The sequence below is a fragment of the Nomascus leucogenys genome, chromosome 11 (genome assembly GCF_006542625.1).
Source record: "Nomascus leucogenys isolate Asia chromosome 11, Asia_NLE_v1, whole genome shotgun sequence".
In the NCBI taxonomy this organism is placed as follows: Eukaryota; Metazoa; Chordata; class Mammalia; order Primates; family Hylobatidae; genus Nomascus; species Nomascus leucogenys.
The window spans coordinates 2,702,790-2,722,561 of record NC_044391.1 but is presented as its reverse complement, the minus strand read 5'-3'; the positions used below and the strand labels follow the sequence as shown (position 1 = coordinate 2,722,561).

The 19,772-nt window shown below is 39.4% G+C and overlaps 1 protein-coding gene across 5 annotated transcripts in view; it reads right to left on the bottom strand.

Moving 5' to 3' along the window:
- The window catches only part of PLCB1 (phospholipase C beta 1), a 787,620-nt gene that overhangs the window by 570,582 nt on the left and 197,266 nt on the right, over positions 1 to 19,772 (bottom strand). The window contains exon 1 of one of the 5 annotated variants that reach the window (XM_030821959.1): positions 1,987 to 2,266. The exons of the other annotated variants lie outside the window; for them this stretch is intronic. Coding sequence (XP_030677819.1) covers positions 1,987 to 2,070 — 84 coding nt within the window. The 5' untranslated portion in view covers positions 2,071 to 2,266. Of the gene's footprint in view, positions 1 to 1,986; positions 2,267 to 19,772 lie in introns of those variants that run through there. 5 annotated transcript variants of the gene reach the window in all.

Genomic DNA, 19,772 nt, shown 5'->3' with positions numbered 1-19,772 from the left:
TGCTTTAAAATCCCAATTTCACTAGAAAGCCTGTATCCTCCTTCTATCTGTCTAGCTAGCTAGCTTTCCACTGAGTTATGCACTTACTTCTTGAGTTATCTTTCAGATGATTCCTGTTTTTTTCCTCTTTGATTTCCTTCTGGAGAGGAAGGAAATTGCCTTTTGGAACTCAAGAAGCCTTCCAGAGACATAACTCCTACTATTTGCTGCTCTCTTTGGGAATCCAAAAGCAACTGTTGAATGCAGTTTGAGCTCTTGGGACAGGGAGAGGCTTTTCACTCAAAAAGTCAGTGGATTTATTTAATGGCTCATTTAAAAAGTGAACATTACTTTTCTTGCAAGGCAGGTTAAGAGTCCTCGAACAGAATTTTGCTTGTCACTGCCTTGATTAATGTAACAACAAAATACAAGATTAAGGCAGTGTGTACTTAACAGTTTAAATTATAACCCATGATTACTTTGAGAAAAGGTACAAATGTGAGCTGTGTAGACTAAAAAGAAAGAGAATGTTAGGAAACGGTATAAATTAAATCTTCATTAAGCTAGGGGCCTTGCTTTGGTGCAAAGCTCCTGCATTTAATTTTCATGACTGATCAAGAATGAGGTCAACATAACATTCTTAAAATGTCAAAATCATAGTTTTTAAATTACTCAAGCCTTGAAAATCAGGTTTGCTTAATTTTCTTTATTGCATGTAGTCCTTTCATCATGGGTAAATACAAAGGATTGAGTTGTACAGGCAGGCAAAAACAGAGGGAGAGAAAACACAGAAGGGTGAAGTTTCTTAGCAGGAAAAGGTTGAAATTAGTCAGCTTTGCAGTTTGGGGTGACAACCTGAATACTTTTACTATCTTCACCTTGTCTGGCAATTATATTCAATAAGTTATTTTCTTTTTAAAAACACGATAGAAATCTGGTACACTATAAAACTTCTCTTATAATTTTTATCTTGCCAAGACCTAACGTAAAACACAAATATCCTTGGCCTCTTTATGTGAGGACCATACCAAAACTCACTGGACCCTTCAAAGCAGAAACCGTGGCATCTTCTCTCTTCTGCCAGTTTAGATGCTTGAGGAAGATGTGATTTTCTAAAAACTGGCCAAAATTGGGTCGAGAGGAAAGAGTGATATCATTAAAAGAATGTAGCTTTCATTTTGCAGATGCCTCTGCTCTCCTTTGTGCCTGGATCAGCTTAGGAAGAGAATTGGCTTTCACCCAGCACATCTTCAGCATCCCTAGAGACCAATCGTTCTCAACTGGGGGCAATTTTGCCTCCCATTGCCTCCACCTTGCCCTTTCTCCAGTCCAGGGCATTTGGCAAAGTCTAGGAATATTTTGGATGTCACCCTGGTGGGATGCTGCTGGCATCTAAGGGGTCAAGTGCAGGGGTGCTGCTGGACATCCTACAATGCCCAGGGCAGCACCTGTGACTGCTGGAGGATAGTGCCTGGACCAGAAAGAGGGTCTGGCCAGGCAACTATGATCATTTGCTACTCAAGGCTTTCCATTCCACAGCCCTGAGGAGTAGGACTATGGCTCATTCACATGAACATCATCAAAAATAAACTATTTTTAAACACGAGGCCTGATGAGTTTGGGCTCCCTTTTAAGCTTAGGGTCATTCACTGAGAACCTCAATGTTCTAAACCCCCAGCTTGTCCCCTGACTTAAACACTATCAATCAAGGGTACCAATGGGTGAAAACAGAAAAAGGAATAAACAGTAAAAGGAACCCAAGTTTCAAACTGCAGCACATTTCAAATCCTTCAAATGCATCCGTGTCAGTACACAAAAGGACCCAGAACCAACAGCCCAGCTCTTTCCTTTTTCCTACTAAGGCGTCGTGAAGAGTGAAAGAAGAGCCAACTTTGACAGTTTTGAAGCTTCTTTGCTTTTCAAAAATTCTGAAAATACGGAGAGTGAGTATGCATTGTACCAAATACACTAAAATATAATTGCCAGTTGGTTAGAGTAGTTTCCTACCTTTAATTGCCTCAGGTTATGCTGCATAAAGAAAACAGAGATCATTAAGGGGCAAAAATTCCTTTCAGCATGCCAAATCTGCATCAATTGTGCTCACTTTCACTAACCCTTATATCTTTTCTTAACTGTCCTGAATGTTCAAACATTTGCCTGTGGCAAACACTTCCCTGCTCCCTCATGCACTTTCCTTTGAAAACCAGACAAAAGTAAAACCTAGAGGAGTTAAAGTCAATCGCCTTTGTGAGTCACACCACCTGATTTTCATTGGGCTTAACAAGATTGAGTTTAGGATCTGGGTAGGCCTACATGTGTGGGCCTAATCCTGTTGGGGTGAGCACTGGGAGAGGATACACTACAGAGGACATGACTTTTTCAGGGAATCGCTGGAGCAGATGGGCTGCAGTACTGGGAGGTGAAGCTGGAAAGGAAGGCTGAAGCCACAAAGGGTGGAACATCATGAGAAGCCTAGAACTTGGGCATGAAATGGAAAAATAATAAAGGATGTGGATGTACACAGATAAAGCCAGTGCACCATGCAATAGAGAAATCAAATTTTAGCTCAGACCCCGTAAATAAAGTGACTGTTCCCACCCCAAGAAGCAGAATAAAATGTTCCCTTTTGTACTTGTGTGCAAAGAAGAGGGTGGACTAAGGACACGGTGCCCAGTTGGCACAAACTGCGAGACCAAACAAACCCACAAAATCCATCTCTCGGGTTGGTTAGTAAAGCTGGAAGCTAGCATCTGGCAGTGCATTCTGGAGGCAAGTCAAGCTTCTTTATGGACTGCACTTGGAGTATTTACAGATTCAAAGAAAAAGAATTAGGACCAAGATCCCCACAACAAAACAAACATCAGCAACAACAAATAATCCTTGCATCTAGCAGCCTGGAAAAGAAATGGCATGAGATCCCACAGAAGACAATTAACAAAAATAGGGCAGAGCAATGTGAAGGTTAGGTCAGAGCAGGACAGAACAGCCTCCCTCTGGCTTGACACTAGCCACTTTCTTAAGACATTAGACATGGTGGTTGACAGTGGAATCCTGATGTCAATGAGTACGTCAGCCAATCCTGATATCCTACAAAGCATGACGGCCTTGTACTTGGTATTGTCTTATTATAGGTTACTAAAAAGTTTGTACACACCACTCTATAGTATATGTTTATTCATTTTCAATAAATGCTTTTGTGGTCTGTACAAGTTCCTGAAATAAAGAATTCTCTAAATCACTGATAAATATAAGCATGTGAACTGGGTGGGCTATATCTCATAGTAGCTATTGAGATAACCAGAGGGGCAGGCCTCTGAAAAACTTCTTAGGGTTGCTTATATCTAACTGTGTGTTACAGCATGCCAAGAAGCCTGGAAGTATACTAAATCATCCACTGAGAATCGTCAGCAGTTTTTTTAAACATGTAAAAAGTAATTATTTTTAGAATTTTAAAGGATAATTCTGGTGACAGTGATATAATGAAGTAGAGGTGACAGAAAGAAGTCACAGGCTACTACAATAATCTATGATGGTGGATGTCAAAGTGGGGTTCCCAGACCATCAGCAGCAGCATCACCTGAGAACTTGTTAAAGATACAAATTCTGGGGCACCATCCTAGACCTACTCAATTAGATATCTTGCCATAGGGCCTAGAAATCCGTGTTTTCAGATGCCTACAGGGGATTTTGAGGCCTCCTCTGTCTTGGAAAGTGCTGGGCTAGGATCTTGCTATACGATGTGCAATTTGGTGGACCAATGGCACTGGCATCTCCTGGAAGCTGGCTAGAAATGCAGAATCTCGGGCCCCATCCCACACCTGCTGAGCCAGGATCTGTATCTTATCTAGAGCCCCACATGCTTGGTATGCACATTAAGTTTGAAAAGTGGACTAGGAGATGAATAATAAGATCCTAAAAGAGAGAGTCGCCGTGGGAATGAGACGGAGGTGCAGGCTGGAGGAATGTTTTGGGCGATTAGTGAACAGCTTCTCCCTCAAATACTTGACTTATAATCCAGTTGTATAAAACTATTCCTTGGAAACCCATGTGGATGGGATTTATTGGCCTGTTGGCATTTGAGGGCCCCCAGCATCTACTGTAGCTGAATAATACTTTCCATTCTGTGGGGCAAATATTGGCCTTTCTACTCATCCTCTTCCAGAAAAATGCAAACATTTCTGAGAGAGGTTTTATATGTAAAGTCATTAATACAACACTTCCAAGGATTTTTTTGTCTTTCTTTTGGGAAGTAATAGGCAGGAGACAAGGGTGCCATGAGGACCCACCAGAGAGGCAGAGATGGGATTTGCTGAGAACAGGTTAGACTCAGTTCAGGGTTTCTAGGCAGACTGGCTCCTGTGCCGGGCTATTCGGGCTTGCCAGCAACAGATCAACAGTTCACAGGAGCACCAACAAGCTGGGAGAGTATGCTCTGGATTCATGTAATGAAGGCAAAGTTCATCCCGGAGATGGAACTGAACAGGTGGGAAACACCTGCTCTCTCTGTCTGCAAAATGTGTTACAATCTGCTTTCCCTTGCCAATAATCCACGAAGGCCATGGCTTTAATGATTAAGTGAAAGTCAAAGGAAAGAAAATATAGACCAGCGCATCTTCCTTATTTTGCTTTAATTAGGATCTAGTTTCAGTTCATCTTAGATTATGAATTCATTAATGAGTAAACTAATGTATATTTTGTTTACAAACTTCAAGTTTTAGAAATTTATAGTCTTACTCTAAGACTTACATAAGACCCATAATGCAGTTCTTCATCATTTATGACTGCTTTGCACACTCAATGCAAAATGAGATGTGTGTGATCTATTTACTGCTTGAGCCATCACAAAGCCAAACCTTTAAAATCTCAACACTCCAGAGCAAATAAAATGTTAGTTCTCTCCAGGTGGTTCCTTTAAAGATGTTCTGTCTCACCCAATCTCTCTTTGTGCTCCTAGAAAGCAGGGGACACAGCTTAATTCACTGTTTTTTTTTCCCCCTCAATGATTTATATCACAGATCTTGGCATCAGAATAGATGGGTGTGAATTCTTATTATGTTACTTACAGCTTTGGGATCAAGGAAAAGTTATCTAGCCTCTCTGAACCTCAGTTTACACATACAAAAAAATGAAGATAATAGTTCCTACTTCATAACATTATTTTGAATATTAGATGAGCTAATTTAGGACAGGAATTAGCACATAGCAGGTCATTAATGAATGTCAGGGATCATTATTGACAAATGTGCAATTTGTTACAAACTTCCCCATGAAATGTTAACATCTACATAAATAAATGAGAAGATCAGATATAATTAGTGCTATTAAAAATATAAAGTAGCTAGAAAGTCAGGCCAAAGGTTGAAGGAAGCTGCTTTGATTAGGATGGCCTGGGACCAGGAGGGCCTCTGCAAAGAGGTTATATCCATGATGAGAAGGAACATCCCCATGAAGATCTGAGAGAAAAGAATCCAGGCAGAAAAAACAGCAAATCCAGTGTCCCAGAAGTTAGGAGAAGAGCACCTTTCAAAAAAGAGGTAGGCCCATCCGGCGTATAAAGTGAGCCTAAGGGGTCAAGTTAGATGAAAAAGAATGACAAGATGTTGGACGTCGGCAACTTTTCAGCAGAGTGGAGGGGACAACAGCTGTAATGGAGTGTATTGGGGTGAGACCGGGAGGAGAGCAAGCACAGTGAAGACTCTCTACAAAGTCTTCCTTTAGAGAAGTGATTGAAGACTTTCTAAGGAGTTTGACTGTACAGGAGAGCAGCAAAGTCAGGGAATGAGTAGTACCTGCTGATTTCATGTTGGTGATAAGGAAGTACTAACCAGAGAGGGGTAATGTGAGTGACGCATGGAGAAGAGAAGCTTTGTGAAGTGAATGTGGGAGGGGGGCATGGTGGGACAGGGGGAAAGGAGGTTGGTCCACATGTAGGCTTGTGATACCCAAGCATGATTCTGGAGCAAGAGGCAGAAGGGATGAGTGTGAAGAGCTGTACTGGTTCATGGACATCTTGCCTGAAAATAGCAGGGTCAAGAAGAGCTTGGAAAAAAGTGGGCAGCAGGTAGCTGACATTGTTTAAGATAAAACCAATGACCTTTCTGTACCCAGGGCTCATGAAGTCCTCTCTGTTGAGACTGGGAAAGGCACCCTAGACTCCATGAGATCACAGGAACATCAGGAGCACAGAATAATAATGTTTAGGTATTCCACAGGTGGTAACAACTCATTTTTAAAGGGGAGGTACTCTATGTGTTAAAACTAGAGTTTAACAACATATTAAAATCCTTGAAAATGCATAATAGAGCTCTATTTTTAGCACGTAATCCTTAAAATCTAATCCTCATCCTGGGAAATATGAAACAGGAAATCCAAAGGGCCCCAGTTCAAGCTAGCCGGAGCTTTAAAGTTTGCCGTATAAATGGTGCTTGTTTCATTATAATTGTCTCAGAGTAACGGTTTGAGGATGCGCCTTGGAAAGGCAGGGGCCTGGGCAGGAATTCCTAGGTCCGTTCCCAGGAGGGTCTTTCACTAGAATTATCAATTAAGGGGAATTAGAGAGTTGGAAAACCAATCATATGTAGGAAGTACAACAGGAGGGGTTGTGCTGGGAGTTACAGTAGTGTTTACTGAGCACATGGTATGTGCTGAGCCCTTTATAGGCATTAATGATTGAATTAACTTTTTAAAAGTTTATTTATTTTTGTGAAGATACAGGGTCTTACTTTGTTGCCCAGGCTGAGGTGCAGTGGTGTGATCACTGCAGCCTTGAACTCCTGACCTCAAGCGATCCTCCCATCTTGACCCCCCAAAGTACTGAGATTACAGGCATAAGCCACAGTGCCTGGCCCCATTAACTTTTTAATAGAGCATTCTGATCCCCATTTTGTAGACAAGAAAACAGGGACTTGGGGTTGTTAAGTAACTGGCCCAAAGTTATGTATCTTTTAAGAGACAGCTCATGACTATGAAGTTTCAGTGATGAGGATTAACCAAAAAAATCACCAACAACAGAAGAGAGTTTTTGTGAAGCTGTATGAATACACATGAACTGGGCGTGAGAGAAAACAGGTAGAGGTAAGGTCAAGGTGCAAGTGGACTGAAAGCCAGTCCCAGAATTAATTCTGTAACACAGCCAGTCTGCATGGTGTAACTCTTAATGGAAGGTTGGCAGGCATCGCTGGACTGAGGAGTAAATGAGCTGGTCTTGCTGGCAGGGGCAGGATCAATTACCTCTCCAATACACTAACTCCGTAATTCCATTGCCTCCTGTCCCCAGCCTATCATTCTGTCCTACTCGTTCCAGCTCAGTGATATATAAGACTGTGGAAGTGCCCACATGAGGAGCAAGTGACAGCATATCACTGTGATCAAGACCATCTTTGTTCTCTCCCACACTCCTGGTTAGAATATAAAGTGACACAGAACTTCAGAAAACTGAGGTTTCTAATAAAGCAAAATGGACACCTGCTCCATAACTCAGTAAGTCCCTTCCTAGTTAATTGCCCAAGAGAAATGAAAACACACGTCCATGAGAAGACCTGTACAAAATTGTTTATGGCAGCTTTACTCATCATAGCTTACAACTGGAAAGAATGTAAATATCCATCAGCTGGACAGTAGATAAATTGTGGTAAAGTCATACAAAGAAATACCTCACAGCAATAAAAAAGAGGAATGCAACATGGAACAACATGGATGAATCTCAAAAAAATTACATTGCATGAAAGAAGCCAAACACAAAAACACACCATGTGATTCCACCTAGATGAAGGGTAATTATCAGTAAACTAAGCTGGATGATAAGATAATAGTCATCACTGGGTATTTTATGTGCGTGCAGGGGTAGGAGGGAGAGGTATTGAGTGGAAGAGGGCACAAGAGAATTTTCTGGGACCATGAAATGTTCTATCTTAATCTACGCTGTGTTTACACAGGTGTATACATTTGTCAAAATTCACTGAGTGTTATATTTGAGATTTGTGCATTTTACTCTATATAAATTATATCTTAAAGAAGAACCATTAATATACAAGATTAAAAATTATACAAAAAACTTTTCTTGTTCTAACAGCTGAGTAAAAAATGCCTCTTCATTGATGACTTTTAAGTTCATCTTTGTTCTAGCTCTGCTCCTTAGACTTGACCATCACCAACATCACAAGATGGAAAAAGAATCAATGAAACAGAGAATACCCACCAGAGGTACCCTCTCTATTTAACAATTATCATGGTACCAGAACACTTTAGTGCTTTCTTCAGGAAAAGGGTATTGATGAAAAGACATTCCTCCCATTAATGTTAACAAAATAATTATAATGCTGGGTTCCATTGGCGGAATATATTCCCACAGAGAAATAGGACATATCTAAGCTTTCCTTATGAATGTGCAAAACTCCGTGAATGATTAACGTGTCTCTCATTGTTAAAATCCTGCCCTTTATATTTTTGGAAGTGTGAGAATATATTACATATTATTAAAATTTAATAAACTAAGGTATTTGGGAAATAGAAACAGACAGCCCCTGCTAATTCCTAGAACTGTGAATCACTCCGGAAGTACCGCCACTGCCTTCACATCTCTGACTCCTGGACGTCTCTGGCTGCCTGAGAACCACAGCCTTGGTTATGGGCACCTTTCTGGGCATGATTCATCCCTCTCTGTTCATCCTCCTCTCCAGCAATGGTCATGATGTGCTGATATGAGCACATGTCCTTGCCACGGACAATTCTACAACTTTAGATGCCAGGACCTCACTCTTACTCATTTAATCAATCCTTTTCATTTTCCTTATAGAAAAACATTTTAAGGAGTGAATACTAAATCTTAAACATAGTTAACTTACCAAGAAGATAAACCTCTTTGGAAAAGAAATCACTTATCTCCACTTGTCTCTTAAGAGAGAATGCTTAAAAACCTGGTGTAACTTTGCAAAAGGGTTTTTAAATTGTTCAAACCAACATTGAAATCCCGGCATCCTCTAGTTTAGCAAGGGTCACCAAATTATCATTATGAATTTACAAAAGTTTCAGATGTATCTTACAAGTGCTATTTTAAGGCTTACTTCATGAAATTTAAATAGGATAGTCCAACATTTTCCATATGTCTAAGGCAATTCAATAAATGAGTTACAAATTACAAAATGCAGCATGGATGCTCTCAAAGGCTAAATGTCTACTTAAAAGACTAAATTATCAACAAAGATGGTACCCTAATGGTACAAAAATGAAAACCCACATTTTGATATAAGGTAACATCTTATTTTGCATCATCCTCATGAATTCTTCCAATATGGCTGTAACAGTGAGATCCTCAACTCAGAAGCTAGACTGCTTGGGTTCAAGTTCCAATTCTACCATACAAACTGGGTGACTTTCACCAATTATTTAATTTTCCTATACCTCACATTGTTTATCAATAAACTGAGATAAAAATAATGCCTATTCCATAAGTTTATACTTTGGATTAAATAATTTAATGCATATAAACCCCTTAAAGCAATGTCTATCACATAAGCTGTGTTTAATTGGTCTTAGTTATTATTATTTATTATTATTTTTCATTCTGGTTCCTTCTATTAGCATTACTGGGGCATAATTTAAATATAATCTTCATATTACTATGGGAACTGAATTAGACATATAGAAATGATACTAAAATATGTAAATACATGTTTTTCTAAATAAAGATATAAGCAACCAGTAGAAGAGCTATAATATTTGTTTTGAATGTTAAAAAAGGAAAGATTATAATCATAGTCATCACAGTGTTGTAGGCTATATTAGAGAACGGAGAGAAATAGAAAAGAAAAAGAAATGATGAATAATGGTGAGATAGTAAATGAAACACCTATATAATCAACATTCTTTTCCATAGAAAAGAATAAAGTTAAAATCAAGATGAAATAGAAACTTCAAGTTATATGGAAATTTAGGGTTATTTTATCCCATCCTAAGACAAGAATATTTCTAGCATCCCTAGGGATGTTAAGCTAGACCCCTGTTCCTCAAAGTGTAGTCCTAGGACTAGGATCACCTGGTATCTTGTTTGAAATGCAGAATCTCACTCCCCAGCCCAGACCTCCTGAATCAGAATCTGCATTTTAACAAGATCCCCAGGAGATGTGCATGAATACTAAATGCGGAGACCTGCTGGCCTATGCTACTGTAGTCATGGCAAGCCTGCTACTCATGAGGCAGTCTGTTCCACTGGTAATACTACTCCACTGAGAATCCTAGATACTCCCAATTCATAGAATGTCTTTATTATATGAAATCCAAATTTGATTCCCAGTTTAAGGAAAATACATGGGCCATAATCCCATTTTTGTAAAACTATTCTTAAACATATATGCATAATTAAAAATATGTATGTATGTAGGTGTAGGTTTAGGTTTACATAGAAAATCTTCTGGGAGGATAACACTTAACTGTTGACACTAGTAACCAATTTTTAAATGTGTTGTTTGCATTTCTTTCTGTAACTACCTTTTCACCCTTTAGTCTTAATTCTGTTGACTGCAGAATTCAAGATCAGTTTTAGGAATTCTTCCTCAGAGAGCTAAAAATATCTTCCTGCGTCCACTTGGACTACTTTTCTCCAGGCTAAAGACTCTCCAAATGTTCCACTGGATCCTGCTGCTCTACCAGCCTTGCCTCACCCTTCTGAATCCCTCCCTGCTGTGATCAACAGGCCTCTAGAAGCAGCACCAGAACCCAATCCTCCCTGACCAGCATTATTGTAGGCAGTCAGCTGTTCTCCAGAAGTCCTTTCCTCTTGGCTAATAACTTCTTCATTTAAAAATGCCATTTTAACAGTCACAGAAAAAAGAAGTTCCTAAGTCACATAAATTACTACAATGCTTTGCTTCTGCAGTGTTACAGATGTACTGGAGATGCCAAGAAGAGCTCTGTATTTGCCTTGTAATGGCATTAATTGTATAGAACTTGATGTGTATTCCTGAAGCAGAACAGAATAATTATAATGTGCATCATGCTTGAAGGAAGATATTGCAGGAGCACCAAGCAATCTCCAAGGCAGGAGGAGAGCAACTATGGGTGGGGACCAGATCTACTCATACATACACAGAGACACTCAAGTGTAGCCAACAGGGACAATCATGAAACATGAATCAAGTTCCTAAACATAAAGTGACAATTCATATAACAACACAAAACATAAAAATAAAGGACAAGGCTTTTATGTGAACTATTTAGGAGGTTGCGGGTTGGAGGGAGGTGTCTAGGACTTTGTGTTAAAATTGTCTTTTTTATGGTTCATCACTAAGGCAGTCTAGAATAGAGCTCCTCAACAAGTCAGCATGTCATGAACGGTTGTGACAGCTCTGCCTAGATACTGACCCTTTGCCCTGGCTGGGTGAGACCTCAGGAGCTTGTCACCTCGAGCACCAAATGGTCTGCATATATATTTTTACTATGTATACGATGTCACCAAAAAATTACAAGCACTGGTATAAAAATATTGTCTTTTTCCATCAACTTTCAGGGCCACTTTGAAAACATTTATTATAGCATTGGAGCAAAGCAAACACTCCCCAGGCAATAGGAAAAGACATTCGTACTTCAAGTATTGATGAATAGAGCTTCATTCATTAAGACTCAGCATTGCATTCATCTGTGTCAATAGCATTTGGTACAGAAATAGGTATGATTATAGGAAATTTTATGAAGAGTCTGAAACTCAACGTCTGAACTTTGACTAATTGCCAAGAGCACCTGAGAATGTTCTGCAATGGCATGTTGACCTCGCTACAAGGAAATAAGCAGCTATGGATGGAAAAGCATGGGGCAGAGGTAGGTCTGGGTCACAGACTAGCCTAGGATATGAAAGAACAAAAGACCACATAGAACCAGAATGACCACAGAAGACAGAATTTGGACCTGTTTCAGGATAGCAACATTTCTCTAAGTCACTGCTGGCAAAAGGTTCACCAATTCTTTGTCAAGAAGTGACTGGAATTAAAACTGGAATGGCATGAATTGGAGTTGAATATTAACTTGAGTGTTTTTTTTTTTTTTGGAAACCAGTTATTTATTTGACCAATAAAGTAAGAATATATAAAAATATGGGTCAGTACATTATGGCACTCGGTAAATTATTTCTAATTTATTCCACTGTATGGTTTCAAATCTTGTTGACAAGTTATTTTTGTCACATTTATGAAGTCCGGGGAAGGAAAAGAATATTTATAATGAGTGCCTGTTATTTGCTAGTGATTATGGTAAACGTTTTATGTATATCATTCAATTTAATGCTTATAAATCTATGAGGCAGATGGTATTATTCTCAGTTACAGGTGAAGGAAGTGAAGCTTGCAGGGGCTTATTAACTTGCCTCAAATCATATAGTTGTTAACAGAAAGATCTAACTTTAAAGCTAATGTTTTCTTTTCTTTCTTTTCTTTTTTTTTTTTTTTTTTTTTTGAGCAGAATTTCACTCCTGTTGCCCAGGCTGGAGTACAATGGCATGATCGCGGCTCATTGCAACCTCCACCTCCCGGGTTCAAGCAATTCTCCTGCCTCAGCCTCCCGAGTAGCTGGCATTACAGGCATGCACCACCACGCCCAGCCAATTTTGTATTTTTAGTAGAGATGGGGTTTCTCTATGTTGGTCATGCTGATCTCGAACTTCTGACCTCAGGTGATCCATCCACCTCCCAAAGTGCTGGGATTACAGGCGTGAGCCACCGCACCAGGCCCAAAGCTAATGTTTTCTATTCCACTCAATGTTTATTCCACCACAAAATGCGATCTGAGAACCAAAACAGTCTTGTTGTAAAGAATATGTGCCCTGAATGATGTATCCAGTAAGTAAGACCCAATGCAGAGCAGGGGCCACACAGGGTCTCTACATTGTTGAATTGAACTACATGTCACAAGAATGCAGTAAACATGCTCACAGCTGTGGCTGCAAACATGCTCCTAAGACAGGGTTTCTCATCTTCAGCACTATCAACATTTTGGGCCAGATGCTTTTTAGGTTATAAGAGTATATCCTGTGCATTCTAGGAAGCTGAGTAGTATCCCTGGCCTCTACGAACTAGATGTTAGTAGCAATCTCTCATAAGTTGTGACCACCAAAAATGTCTCCAAACATTGCCAAATGTTCCTTGGAGATAAGAACAATATTGCCCCTCGTTGGAAAACATTGCTCTGAGGCCATGAAATAAAAATTTTCTTTATCAAAACATAACAGAAGACGCTGCTAAGTTCAATGACTTACTGAGCATTGTAAAGGCTGGACATTCATGGAATCCCTACCTAGATGAAAGCAACAACACTTTTTACTGTGCTTTTGGCACTAGTTAGCTGTTATAACACAGAACTCAGTGCCTTAATTCACTGCAAGATTATCCTTACTCATGTGAAAATCCAACGTGGGTATTCCTGGTCAGATGGCTTTCCTTCAGGTGATCATTGAGGAACTCAGGCTCCAATGTCTTTGGCTCCATAATCTTCAATACATGACTGGAATTCCCTCCATTCAATCAGGGAGTGGGGAAAAGATGGTGAGGAAAGCACATCTCTGTAACCATGTCATCCTGGAAGTAACACACATCATTTCTCCTCACATTTTATTGGTGAGAAATGGTCACGTAGTCCCTCATTGAGAAGACTTTTGCCAGCAATTGCCCTACGCCATGAAAAGGCATGTGTATTTTTAGTGATCATCTAGCCATCTGTTCCACAGCTATGCACTTTCCAAAGCAGTTACATAAATATTTTAGTCAAATAAGAACCCTAAAAGTTAAGCAAGTATGATTCTAATCATGTATGTGCTATTTTCACATCTTATACATGATAAAGTTTGCACACAAATAGTTCTTCTGACTTGGGTTGACATCCTAGGGCTAGACTCCATAACTTTGGCTATGAGTTGAGAGTTCCTACCTCAAAAGCCAGGTAAGGAGCACCATTAGCGAAAGAGAGGGACAATGTAGCAGTTATAAGCACTGTCACTAGAGTCTGACTGCTCTAACCTTGGCTTTGCCACTGAGTGGCTGCGTGTAACGTCAGGCAAGTCATTTAGTCTTTCAGCACCTCCATTTTTCTCATCTAGGGATAATCATAGTTACCATACTATAAAGTGGTCATGAAGTTTAAATGAGATGCGACATGGAAGCACTTAAAATAGTGTCCAGTACATTTTGCTTATTGATAATATGCCACAAGTGATAACTAATACTTAATCTATACATTTACAGAATGTTCTGGTTAATATACATCACATTGAAATTCTATGTGTTTTGGGATCTATTTAGGTTTTTCCACCTTAGCCTGTTTGCAAGGAACAAATAAAATCTGTCACTGACTTTGGCAAATTTGCTCAATTTGACAGTAGAACGCAGGAGCAGAGGCATCTGGGAAAGCAAGTGTCGATGAATCAGCATAAATCCTTCCCCACTGCTGGAAAGCAGCCCAAAGTGTAAGTCCCGCTGACAGCAAGTCAGTAGAATCATGTTCATTTAAATACCAAGGGCAGCACAAGGCATTATGAAAGATGGGAGCAAGGTCAAATGCTTTGTGTGTTCCTCTGCCAGTTCAGCGGCCAGAAATTCTAGAGCCTCTTAAGAACAGACACCCAGCACCCAATCACATCTTCCAGTTCATGGTCTTGAATCACTTGTTTTACAGATGAGGAGACAAAAGTCCAGAAAAGTCCATGGTTACATGGGACACATGAGCCTAAATCCTACATTTGCTAATTCTCGCTCCAATTGTCATACCTATGCTGCTTTGATGTGTATTACCTTACATTCCATAATTCTGCAGGGTGAAGTGATATTAAGCCATATGAAGCAAACACAAAAAATCCACAGAATACCTGTTAGTAAGGTGTCAAGTTCTTCCACATACCTCTTCTAATTTAAGGGATAGTTCCCCCAAACTGAAGGTGAGTTTCCACCTTCTATGAGCATTTGCCCTCATTTCTTTAATAAAACAAAATAACACCACTTTAACAACAAGCTCTTTGTTTAGGATCAAAATATTCCAAAGCCCCTCTTTTAGAGAAGGGCCTAGTAACTGAAGATGTAATGGTTTGGTGGACTCAGACACCATGCTTCAGTAACTTCTGTTCAGAAAAATGGTGCTGATAAACTGCTCACATCACTGCAGCACAGGCATGCCCCTAACCACAAAACCTTGCAAAAGGCATCAGCCTGCCAAGAGAAAAGGCTTTGCCTTCAGCAGACTGGCATAAAACAAAAAACAAAGAAACCTCAATATGTCAGCTTTGGATAATGCCCTTCTCCCGATTTGAACATAGAAAAAAAAAACCTTACACATATTGAATCTCATTCTTTCAGTGTGTGAATTTTGCCTTGAGAATATGGTAGCAGGCATAGTATTTCAAAAGCAAGTCTTTGTCTGTAAAACATTCTTTTCTGATAGAATTTTAAGAATGGGTCCTCAGACCACTTTCTAATTTCAGTTATACAAGATTTTATTGTTCTTTGGAGGTTAAGCCCAATTCCACTGGGTAATTTTGAGCTTTGTCTATTTGTTTTATTAACTAAAGTGACAACATAAATACCTTTACACAGTGTAGTGTGTACACATGAATCTGTGTATATCTGTGCATGTGTGTGGATGAATTTTCTGCTAGTCCACTGTTTTTGACCTACCAAAATGGTATTTTATATAGTTTAACCTCATATGTACCAGAAGTGCTTTGTGCATATTAAATGTGCAATGTATACTGTAAATCTACTTTATGCCCTGAGAGAATATGATGTCATATTTCCTACTTCCCTCCTTCATAGTTCATTCTATTTTACATCTATCCTTTATGACAAAGCAAAGGATGTAGATGCTAATGTTGTAGGTGCCAACAGCATTCCTTCAACTCAACTACTAACAAATGGCATGAAAATGTCCAGACACCATCTTCAGAATCTGTTACATGTCAATGAGTTTGTCCTCAAAGCAGACTTGTAGAACACTCTGCTGACTTTGAGGGATTCCTTGAATGCTATCAAGAAAACAGGAATCCTGAGCCAACAACTTCTTCAGAAACAAGAAAGCTCCATAGCCTGACATGCATTCATCAGAATTACAGAACTGAGAGTGGTTGCTGGGTGTGAAAAATAAACACACGTCTGATGCAACTGAACCAATGAAAGGAGGACTGATTACCCAAGCCAGCGAGCTGGTGTAACATTTGAGAGCCTGCTAAGGAACACATTTTATCAATGCAGCATGGCTCTTCTATGGCTATAAAATGCAGCTTCTTGAGTGTTTATATGCAAGGCTTAGAAGAACTGTGTCCCTGTAACGATGGTAAAAGAACACAGGCTTTGGAATCTGCCTGGGTTAAACCCTCACCTTTACCAGTTACAGCTGTGAGGCTTGGTGCACGTTGCTTAACCTCTCTCTGATTCAGCTTCCCATCTAAAAAGGAAAATGAGAGTAATATCTGCTCTCTACATTGTCTATAATGATACGACGAGTGAATGCACTGTAAAGTACTAAGAACAAGGCCCAGCACATGATAAACAATTATAAATGATAGCTATTATTATTGATTCAATGTTATTGTTCTCATTCATTTTAAGGCCCCATGGTTTTGTCCTACATTTTTTAGCAGAAGAATCAGGGGGATGGAATCTTGATCTTAGTGGTTTTCGCCCGAGGAAAGAATTATTCTTGAACACCTGCTTGCCACCTACTTATTTTTTCCTATTTTCAATTGCAAAATATGTCAGCATTTAATTACAAGAGGGAAAACTGAAACACAGCTCCTTTGCAAACATTTAAGTAATGCCTATAGAAATACACATTTCTACTGTGTAGGAGAGTTCATGCAATCATAAGACAGGTCCTCATGAGGTTGCTAGACTAAACAGACCCAACTCTGATTTCAGAACATGCTGTGGCACTGTTCTGAGAATTGCATAGGTGGACTCTGAAGCAAACTCTAAAAGCAAACCACAGCCCACATCAAATGAGGATTTTAGAAAGAGAGCAATGCTGAACAGCTTCATTGTAAATCAGGCTTTAGGCTCCACTAGCAGAGGAAGACATTATGCCATCAGTGACATTATCACTGCACAAGGAACAATGATATGGCAGCTTCAGTGAAGAACCTGGATCACTGGAATTTTCCGGAAATTGAAAGAAGAAAACATTTTGATTGTTTGAAAGCAGGGATGCGAACAAACAAACAAACAAGCAGAAAAAAACAAACAGCTATAGATGTGGTAGATAAAAACAAGTCTTTGGCCAGGTTTGGTGGCTCACGCCTGTCATCCCAGCACTTTGGGAGGCCAGGGCAGGTGGATCACTGGAGGCTAGGAGTTCCAGACCAGCCTGCCAACATGAGGAAACGCTGTCTTTACTAAAAATACAATAATTAGCCAGGTGTGGTGGTGCACGCCTGTAATCCCAGATACTTGGGAGGCCAAGGCATGAGAATCACTTGACACTTGAACCCAGAAGGTGGAGATTGCAGTGAGCTGAGATCATGCTACTGCACTCCAGACTGGGTGACACAGCAAGACTCCATCTCAAAAAAAAAAAAAGTATTTATTTTAGGCTAAGAAAAAATGCCACCTATACTCAAAGACCTGGCAGTTCTAGTTGACAGACTTTCACTCACTTCCAAGCACATCTGGTAGAAAAGCAAATAAGACTTTAAAAAATCTTTTCAAGTGGCTGGAATTTGTTTCAATTCATAGAAACACATATAGAACCATTTCACTAAATTTCTCTTTTATAAAATACTGGCTATATATACAGGAATACAGATTTAAATGTTGTCATTTAAGACCTCCCCAAACTAACCAATTGAGTCATAGTAATTAGGAAAGTCATGTGAATCTTGTATTCTCATTTGACAATGGAAGATACTGTTGGCATCAGTAATTGATTCTGAAGATCCTGGGGCTATTCAGGATTGGTAGCTTTTCCCTGACTCTGTACCCGGCACAGGATCTCACACACACATTGTTAGTCAATTGACTACATGTCTAATTAGTTGGCCATAACATAACATCATGCTTATGTTCCGTGTTTCCTTTCTGAACAATCCTCACCCCAGGGAGTCCTCTAGAAGCCTGGAGCAGCAAGTACTCTGTTAGGTATCTTATTTTGAGGCATCTGTCTCAGAGCATATGAATATTCAAAACAGAATCAACTTTCATGTACCCAAAGTTGCATATTAGAGTGGCAGTAGGCTATTATTTTTTTTATATACATGCTCATTTAATTTGTAAAGTTTATATAATTCATATATAATAATATATAAATGTATATATTTATTAGTCACCCAGAAATAAAGAAATAACAAATAAAACACACCTACACAAATGATGCAGGATAACTAAAATTAAAATGGAATAGTTAGGGCCAAAATCAGGCAATGAACCAAAAAACAAAAAACAACTAGTCATATGTCATATGCTTAAAAATTAAGAAAAGCCAACACAGCGACAAGAGAAGCTGGCTGCAGATACCAGCAACTCCAGCATCTGCCTCCTCGTTCCATTTTAAGCACTGTTCAGAAGCAGAAAATTCAAATTTAAGCTGTGATAAAGGCATTCAGCAAGACAAACGAGAGAAAAAAAGATTTGGCGAACGAAATATTAAAAAAATACCCCTAGTCATGTTATCATGTACAGGTTGACCATCTCTCATCTGAAAATCCAAAATCCAATATGCTCTAAAATCCTAAACTTTTTGAGTGCCAACATGATGCTCAAAAGAAACGCTCATTGGAGCATTTCAGATTTTTGGATTACAGATTTTCAACCAGTAGAATGTAAATATTCCGAACTCTGAAACAATCCAAAATCTTAAAACACTTCTGGCCCCAAGCATTTCAGATAGAGAATACTCAACCTGAATTTATGTGATTTGTGTGTGTTTATATATGTGTATATGTGTATATAAGCATGTGTATTACTGTATATGTATATAACACTAATTTGTGTGTGTATACATACATATATAAAACTATACATATGTACACATATATAATATATATTTGTAGTTAGTGAAAAGAACTACAAGATAATCAATTTTCTATGGTGGCATCTAGAAGATAACATAATTTTCAACAATGTGAGAAATAAATTGACAGCCAGAAAACCCTCAGAAAACTACCTGAAGGCCTAAGTGAACTACAAGTTAACTTAAACATTAGAAATTAGAATTATCATGACATAAACTTAGGAAGACCCTGATATTCTGAACTGAGCTATGATGAACAGGCCTTCTATGGAAGAGGCCGCTAACAAGCCTTTTATGGTAGAGGGCTTCTATGGCAGAGGACGCTTCTATGGCAGAGGACTCTTCTATGGCAGAGGACGCTTCTATGGCAGAAGCTGTTTTCCAATACCCAGGTTTTCCTTTCTTCCTTTTGGCAAGAGCAACTTCTGAGTCTGTTGGTTGAACTCTTGCATTAAGCTACATTTTCCAACTTCCCTTCCAGCTAAGCATGGGCATCTGTCTCAGTTCTGGCCAAAATAGAATGTGCACATCTGTGATTTATAAAAGTTCTGCATTATGCCCTTCAAGGGAAAAATGTCCTCCCCTTTCTTCTCCCTCCCCACACCTGGAATGAGGACATGGTGCTGTAACCCATGTTCAGACATACAAATACTTTAGCATATGGTGGAACAACATAAAACAAGCCTGGACACCTCAACAACCAAATGGAGTAGGGTCACACTAAACTGCCCTCTGGTTCAGACCTTAATATGAAAAACAAACAGGCTAGGCACAGTGGCTCACACTTGTAATCCCATCACTTTTGGAGGCCAAGGTGGGTGGAT